This window comes from Cynoglossus semilaevis, chromosome 19, assembly GCF_000523025.1.
Source record: "Cynoglossus semilaevis isolate Cse_v1.0 chromosome 19, Cse_v1.0, whole genome shotgun sequence".
Lineage (NCBI taxonomy): Eukaryota > Metazoa > Chordata > Actinopteri > Pleuronectiformes > Cynoglossidae > Cynoglossus > Cynoglossus semilaevis.
In genome coordinates this window covers 13,846,844-13,854,933 of record NC_024325.1, presented here as the reverse complement: position 1 = coordinate 13,854,933, position 8,090 = coordinate 13,846,844, and the positions used below count along the sequence as shown (strand labels likewise).

The 8,090-nt window shown below is 43.6% G+C and overlaps 2 protein-coding genes across 2 annotated transcripts in view; one reads left to right on the top strand and one right to left on the bottom strand.

Annotated features, from left to right (window-relative positions):
- The window catches only part of rb1 (retinoblastoma 1), a 17,370-nt gene extending 9,853 nt beyond the window's left edge, over window positions 1–7,517 (top strand). Inside the window, exons 22-34 of the mRNA XM_025065856.1 lie at window positions 1,019–1,512; window positions 1,583–1,721; window positions 1,910–1,993; window positions 3,792–3,934; window positions 4,015–4,169; window positions 4,432–4,577; window positions 4,687–4,791; window positions 5,100–5,213; window positions 5,293–5,441; window positions 5,527–5,557; window positions 5,656–5,798; window positions 6,388–6,434; window positions 6,522–7,517. Coding sequence (XP_024921624.1) covers window positions 1,019–1,512; window positions 1,583–1,721; window positions 1,910–1,993; window positions 3,792–3,934; window positions 4,015–4,169; window positions 4,432–4,577; window positions 4,687–4,791; window positions 5,100–5,213; window positions 5,293–5,441; window positions 5,527–5,557; window positions 5,656–5,798; window positions 6,388–6,434; window positions 6,522–6,586 — 1,815 coding nt within the window. The 3' untranslated portion in view covers window positions 6,587–7,517. The remainder of the gene's footprint in view (window positions 1–1,018; window positions 1,513–1,582; window positions 1,722–1,909; window positions 1,994–3,791; window positions 3,935–4,014; window positions 4,170–4,431; window positions 4,578–4,686; window positions 4,792–5,099; window positions 5,214–5,292; window positions 5,442–5,526; window positions 5,558–5,655; window positions 5,799–6,387; window positions 6,435–6,521) is intronic.
- Window positions 573–2,649, bottom strand: LOC103395428 (lysophosphatidic acid receptor 6-like). The gene has a single exon (XM_008333139.3). It carries the CDS (start codon window positions 2,075–2,077, stop codon window positions 980–982), a length of 1,098 nt encoding a protein of 365 aa, XP_008331361.1. The 5' UTR covers window positions 2,078–2,649; the 3' UTR covers window positions 573–979.
- Window positions 7,518–8,090: the final 573 nt, after the last annotated feature.

Genomic DNA, 8,090 nt, shown 5'->3' with positions numbered 1-8,090 from the left:
ACGGTTGCAGCACCACCGCTACATCCGCTTCTTTGGTTTTTTCGTAAGCACGCTCCCCCGTCACAGACGTGTCGACACTGGTCTGCTTATGTTTCACAACTTTTCCGAGTGCCGCCCGGTTGATGATGAGACTTCTCATGTCAGTGCAGACCCCCGGGGGCAGAGCAGGTGAACAGGAATGTGGCAGCGCTTCCTCCTGAAGCAGAACTTGTTTACATAAAGAAACAAGCTGCGCTGAAGAGTTTCCTCTCGACGCTCCATTTTGCTTTTTAGAATTTTTTTTAAAAATATTCTTGATTTTTTGCATTTGAAAAACACTTCATTTTCATTGTTTTTCACACTAACATTAACAAAGAGTGTTTCCCCCTCAGTTATCAACCACACCTCAGTTTACAACCATTCGTTGTGTCATAGTGCGTGACAGCGACCGCGGCCGTGTCGTAATCACTGTTCTGACTAATCAATCTGTGTAACTGTTGATTTGATATCAACCCTGGTGCCAGGAGGCGAATCACGTCACAGCGCTGCAATTTCTTCCCATGCAAAAAAAAAAAAAAACCTCAACCTCAAGGTTAGCAGGTTATCATTTTATTTTCGTTTTCATTTCAACCGTTGACCCGACACGGCGTCAATTTAAAGTGCTTTAAAGCCGCTGTGAAAAGACACAGCACAGGACGTGTACGGAGACTGGAATACTGGCTCTTTGTCACTCATCTGGGCAGTTTCAAAATAAGAAAACAAAAAAAAGAAAACGTGGAGAAACAAACGGGTGTTCGCAGCACCGGGTGTGTTAAAAAAAATCCTTCCACCTCTGCAGTTTCTATAATAAAATCATTGACATCGTAAAGAGTCCGATCTCAGTTCATCACTGAAGAACCGACGTCTTTGATCTCATTCAAAGTCTCTTCAGTCTCCAGTCCAAGTATCTCCAACAATACTGAATCAGTATAAACAAAAACACATCACCTGCTGGCGGTCTTTAGACCTTGGACTCCGTGGAGAACATCTTGGTTCTCAGGGTCTTCAGGGTCAGTGTTCTGGGGGTCGTACTGGGGCTGCTCTGCGTGCTGTCCATCTGCAGGCGGTCCATCAGCCTGGCGCCGTTGTGCCACACCGTGGATTTACGCTTGATGGAGGTCTGAATGCTCTCCGAGGTGAAGTAGTAAATGACCGGGTCGAAGCAGCAGTTGGTCACCGCCAGGCACAGGGCGATGGGGTAGATGGTCCTGACCACGGACTCGGCGTAGCATCCTTTCAAGATGTTGGAGCGCACCAGGGCGTAGAAGATCAGGTTGACGTTGTAGGGAATGAAACAGAAGCAGAAGACGAACAAGTGCACGAAGACCATCCGCAGGATTTTGGTTTTGTTGAGAACGCCCCCGCGGCTGACGGTCTGCGGCCGCCTCAGCGTCCGCAGCACCATGATGGAGCAGAAGACGTTGAGCAGCAAGGGGATGATGAAGCCCACCGTCTCGATGAAGATCACCACCTTGGACAGCTCTGCTTTCCACTGTTTTTTGGAGTAGTTTTCGAAGCAGTAATACTTCGAAGCGTTGTCGTTCTTGGGCGACGTGGTGTCCAGCAGTAGGCCGGTGGGAATGCTGCCGGAGAGGATCATGACCCACACCAGGCAGCAGGCCAGCTTGGCGTTCCTTTTGTTCCGGATCACCTGCGACCTGAAGGGATGCACGATGGCCAGGAAACGGTCCACACTGATGCAGGTGAGGAAGAGGATGCTGCCGTACATGTTGGTGTAGAACAGCGCCACCGAGATCTTGCAGAGCACGCTGCCGAACATCCATTCACGTCTGATGAAGTAAACGATCCGAAAAGGCAGACTGAGCACAAAGAAGGAGTCCGAGACCACCAGGTTGATCATGTAGGTCGTGGTCTCGTTCCGAATCTTCAGCGTGCAGCCAAAGATGTAGACGGCCACCATGTTGAAAATGAGTCCAATCACAAAGACCAGGCTGAAGACGACGTTGTACATGGGGTACTTGAAGTCGTCGCTCTTGTTGCAGCTCGCGTAGTGGCTGCTGTTGTACATCGTCGGTGCCGACTGGAGAGTTTGGTCCATTTACGAGCAGGAAAACCCGGTCTCCTCACTGGTGTGTTTGCATATTTAAATGCTGATCAAACAGACCATAAAGTTCAGGTTGCTCTCTGTGATCCAACCACGAGCTAAAAACCTCAACAGAAAAATAAAAAAAAGTCTTCTTCTTCTTTACTGAAGGAAACTTCACAAAATACCTGCAAAAAAAAAAACAACTTGTTCCTGCGTTCAACCACCGTGGAGGCGCTAGTCCAGACGGTCTCTCTCTGCGAACAGTCGAGCGTTTCCTCAGGACCTGGCGTTATTCTCTCTTCCTGTCGTGGCTTTTCACTGACTCGCCCTCTGTTTCTGTTTTAGCTTCTGTCTGACTACAAACCTCAGAGCACACGCTACAAGTGAAAGCCTCAGACTGTTCAAACAGGGGGCGGAGTCTGTGCTGGGGCAAAGTCTTCCCAGCGATTGGCTGCTGGGTTTGAAGTTTAAATAATGAGACTGTGAGTGTGTTTTTAATGTCATTCATATTTTTCCTTTCATATAAAGATTTCCTTCAAACACTCTGACAGTAAAGACCGCTTAAAAATTCTAAAAAAAAAATTTTTTTTTTTTTTTTGCACCAATAATCTTTAACTTGTATTTATACTCAAATGTGTTGAAGTGATTTAACGCCCCTAGTGGTAACTTGTGTCCACGGCAGCAGCGCAGGCAAACGTGAAGTGTTTGAAATGTGTCAGCTGGGTGTGGCAGGAATGTAGGAACAGGTCTGAACCTGCAGGCGGAGCAGCCTGCAGTGCTGAGTCGGACTGACCCCCCCCCCCCCCCCCCCCACCCCCCCCCCCCCCCCCCCCCCCCCACACTCCTCACCACAGACGTAGCTGCTGGTTGTGACACCACACCATATCATGGATATTTCCATCAGTGCCTCACCTTCTTGTCACGGGACCAGAGTTCTGGTGTGGAGGTGTTGGTACCGTTGAACTTTGACCAATCAGGAAAGACTGTGTTCACACCATGAAAGGATTCACACCTGTGTAAACTGTTGATAAGAGATAATAAAAAATAAAAACGACACGTGCTGAGAAGGCGTGTTGAAACTTCTGCTGGTGACGAGCCGCGGCGAAAGAGAACTGGAACCAGGAGAGAGAAGTGGCGTTAAACTTTAGAACAATACGACTGTTTTTAGATTAGGTTTTAATGGATGTTACAGATGGATTTAGTTGCCTTTAAATCTACTCTGTATATATGTGTGTGTGAATATGTATATATGTGCATATCTGTATGTATATATTTATATGCATGTACGTGATATGTGTATATATATTTATCTACATTACATTACAAACGTATATATAAATATATGTACACACATTACAATACATTACAAACATATATACAAATATATTACATCACATTACAAACATATATAAATATGTTTGTAATGTATTGTAATATATGTGTGTATATATATATATTTATATATATACAAACTACATTACATATTGTAATATGTGTACATATATTTATGTTTGTAATGTGATTTAATATATTTGTATATATATTTATGTGTTTGCAATGTATTGTAATATATGTATATATATTTATATATATGTTTGTAATGTATTGTAATATATATGTACATATATGTTTGTATATGTATATATATGGTTTATAGGTCCGTAGCCCTGTTTACAGTGAAGCAGTATTTCGTGTATATTTTCCATCTCCACGTGTGTTCTGACAGGAACCTGGTCGTGTGTTCTCCCCACAGGGTTCTCCGCTCTTTGAGCTGTTGAAACAGGAACACGAGGGTGGAGCCGCAGAGCAGGCGGAGACGACAGCCAGTTTCAACCAACCACTGCAGCACAACCACACGGCAGCCGACCTGTGAGTCCTGCACCAATCAGCGCGTCTGGTTCTCCTCTGCTCACACACCGTAACCGTCTTTGTCTCTTTGTCCCCTGCAGGTATCTGTCCCCTGTCCGTCCAGGCCATCGCGTCGCACCTCCAGAGTCTCCAGCCACTCCAAACTCTCACGCTTCCTCTCAGGCCGCGAACCAGCCGACCAATCAGACTCCTCGACACATCAAGTCCAACTCTCTCAGCCTCTTCTATAAAAAGCGTACGTTCACTGACATCCAGTGGTTCTCAACCTCTGTGCCGTGGCACACTAGTGTACCGCGAATTATTATCCAATTTAACCTAATTGGTCTGAATGATTTTACTTGGTTTGTCAATGCGTGACATGCAGAACATTTAAATACCCTTCCACTAGGTGGCAACAAATGGCCATGAAAACTTAAAAAAAAAAGAGAATCAGAACAGTTTCTTCAATTCCTGCCAGTATATCAGCGTTAACCCCTCCGTGGTTCTCCTCTCTGCAGTGTACCGTCTGGCTTACATCCGGCTGAAGTTGCTCTGCTCCTACCTGCTGTCCTCCCACCCTGAGCTGGAGCCAATCATATGGACACTTTTCCAGCACACGCTGCAGCACGAGTACGAGCTCATGAGAGACCGCCACCTGGACCAGGTGACCTGACCCGGACTCTTGAGTCCTTGTCTTGTTTCTGTCATTTTTCTTTTTTTTTTAAATCACTAAACATTCGATACATTTTTTTATTTTTAAATCTCCTCTACAGTTGATGATGTCGGCCATGTACGCCATCTGTAAAGTGAAGTCCGTGGATCTGCGTTTCAAGACCATCGTCACCGCGTACAAGAACATGCCCAACGCCAACCAGGAGGTACTGACCCACCTGGACACTGGACCACAGAACCAAAAAATGAAATCTGACTTTCAGGAGTGGATGAAATGTTTTTATCTTAATCTGAATCTGCTGTGGGCCACACAGTGGTGAAGTGGTTTGTGCTCTTGCCTTACAAGAACACTAACGTCAGCTGCCCAATGACAAACTTTTGACTATAACACTAGGTGTGAATAATGGTGTGAATGATTGTCTGGTTCTTTCTACCCTCACCTGTTGACTTCTGCAAATAGCTTTAGCTCCACCTTGTGGCCCTGGAAGTAACTGAATCTGCTCTGGTTTTTCAGACCTTCAAGCACGTCCTGATCAGTGAGGGCCACTACGACTCCATCATCGTCTTCTACAACCAGGTCTTCATGCAGAAGCTGAAAACCAACATCCTGCAGTACGCCTCGCCCCGGGTGAGGAGCCGTCGCTGTTTTGTTTTGTTCTTTAAGCTTCTACATAGTTCTGATCGACTTTCTTCTTCTTCTCCGTCAGCCTCCGCCTCTCTCTCCAATCCCACAAATCCCTCGTAGTCCATACAAATTCCAGAACTCTCCTCTACGAGTTCCCGGCAGCAACAACGTTTACATCTCTCCTCTGAAAAGTCCGCGGATGTCTCCAGGGATCATGACTCCTCGCTCCAGGTTTGATGCCTTTAATTCACAGTTTTATTTATGAAAAAAAACAGTTCTGACTGAGTTAAATGTGTGAATTTTGTGGTGATTCCAGGATGTTGGTGTCCATCGGAGAGTCCTTCGGGGTACGTGTCACTTTTATGTCATTTGTCTTTAGCGACGTTAGCATTGCATCCCTCAAGTGTCCCTAACGTCCTTTTTTTTTTCCCGTCTTCGTCCACAGCATTCCAGTCGCTTCCAGAAGATCAACCAGATGGTGAACAGCAGCGAGCGCTCCTTCAAACGGACGCTGGACATGGGCTCCATTCCCAAGCCTCTGAAAAGGTTGAGGTTCGATGGGGACGGACAGGACGAAGCGGACGGGAGGTGCGGTCACACGTCTGATGATGTCTTAGCATTTACTCTGTTTTTAAAACAAAAAATGTCTGGAATATTTGCTCCGTCATCCGTCCAGTCTGGTTTGTCTGTAAATTGCCGATACGCCAATATTGTCCAAACTTCTGATTCAGATACCAACTGATGCTGACATACAGTAGCAGGGCAGTGGTGGCCTAGTGGTTAAGGAGGTTAAGTGCATTCTGCGTACGATCCTCTGATTATTAGAATAGATTAATAAAAATGAGCTGCAATGCTGCCATCTAGTGGCTTTCACTTTCATATACATCCATTTTTCCCCAAAAACTATCTTTAGGGAGAAAACCAGACATTGTGTCACTTTCATATACATCCATTTTCCCCCAAAAACTATTTTTAGGGCACTTGTGTTTTTGTGTTTTCATTATCGGAGGAAAAACTGATAACTTTAAATTCTTACGGATATTACATAATTATGCTAATATCGGGCTGATAATATCGGTCGGCAGATGTTATCGGCTATCCATCATTTTAAGTAAAACCTTTAAAGGATTAAATTAAATGCTGAATAATTTGTTTGTTTTTTTTCACCAATTTTCAGCAAATCCAACGGAGATTCCACCCTGATACTGAAGCTCGTAGAGATGAGTAAGTTGCCTTTTTTTTTTGTGCTTTCACATCCTCATTCACAACGTGAAAACATTGTGAAACTCACTTCATCCCCCGGAAATCCAGGCTCCACCCGCAGTCGTATGCAGGAGCAGAAGCTGAAGGAGGACGCTGACAGCAGGAAGGAGTGACTCAGAAAAAAAAACAACAAATTGACGACCTACTGAAACTGACCTGCACTGTTTTCCTTTTTTTTTTCTTCCTTTCTCTGTTTTTGTATATTTAGCAGAAGATTCTAGTTTTGTAGTATTTAACTTTGTGGCGTTTTTTTTTTTCCTCCCATAAGTGTGTGGTGCCGCTGTCCTGCGCGGCGGGTTTTACTACGACGTACTCTGACAGTATGTGAAGATCTCTGGGTTTTTTCGTGTTTCAGCTGATGTTTTACTGCGTGTTTTAACTGAATCCTAATTCATTTGATTGGATTTTATTTTTTTTTTTTTTTTCTGGAAGGGATCAATTTTTTAAGCGTCGGGTTTTTGGGCATCCCTGGCTGTATCACATGACTGACTTCTCCGACCACTGTTTGGACTTTTTAACCGTTTGCCGTTTTTATAACCGACATATCGTAGCATTTCGGCGCGTTGTCACAATTTCAGTCGTTGGAAATGTGCGTTAACCTCGTAGGGAACTCTGGTCCACCGGTTTCTGCAGCGTTCTTTTTTTAATTTTTAAGCGTATTGTACTCCGATCTCAGAGGTACACGTTTTGCCGTAGAGTATTAAATGTTTGGTGGAAAACAATCAAAGATTTCATTTGCACTCAACCAAAAACCTGAGTTTGAAGTGTTTTTTTTTCCGAGTGTTGGTTTCAGGCTCCTGTGGACAAAACAAAAAAAGATCATGTTGTTTTTCTATGGATCTGTTTTGTTTCTTTTTTTTCTTTAAATGCAATAAAGACACACATCAGCTGTGGTAAAAATAATCCAGGAAAACATGGACTGGAAATGTCAGCTGACAGATTTATTTGTCTTGTAAAATAAAAAGTTTATATTGTACCTTATTGGAATTGTTTTCTGACATATTGAATTTGTCGTTTTAAATAAAGAACTAATAAATAAAAAAATGTGTTATTCTGTATTTTAAGATTTATTTTCCACATTTCTCTCAGACATTTATTGTAGAAAAACGGATTTACAAAAGTCAGGCGTCTCTTTTCCTCCCTCTGCTGGACAAAAGTATGGTTGCTTCTAAACGATTGAAAAGTGATTGATTGAATCGTTTCTGTTTGACTTTTACAATGTTCTCTTCATCGTTTCATGTTGTTTGTGAAAGTGATCACCCTAAACCAGTGATTATCAACTGGTGGCCCGCGGCCTGAATTTGGTTCACTGGCCGAAGAATGGTTTCCAAAATTATATTGTGATTATTATTGTTTTTCATAATAATAATAATTATTATTATTAGAATGAACAACAAAATAATATGAACAATAAAAATAATGCAGAATGATAATAATAATAAATCCTTGGACTCCCTGCTCCTACCCTCTCCTCCCCTGGGGTAAAGTGATGACAGCTGCTGCCTGTTCAGTAACAGTTATCTTAATTGTTCCTTGGCACTGTTTCCAATCCAGAGACCAGAGTTAAGTGAGTTAACTTCTGGTGGTTTGGAGCCAGCGAAGCGTGAAACACGTTGA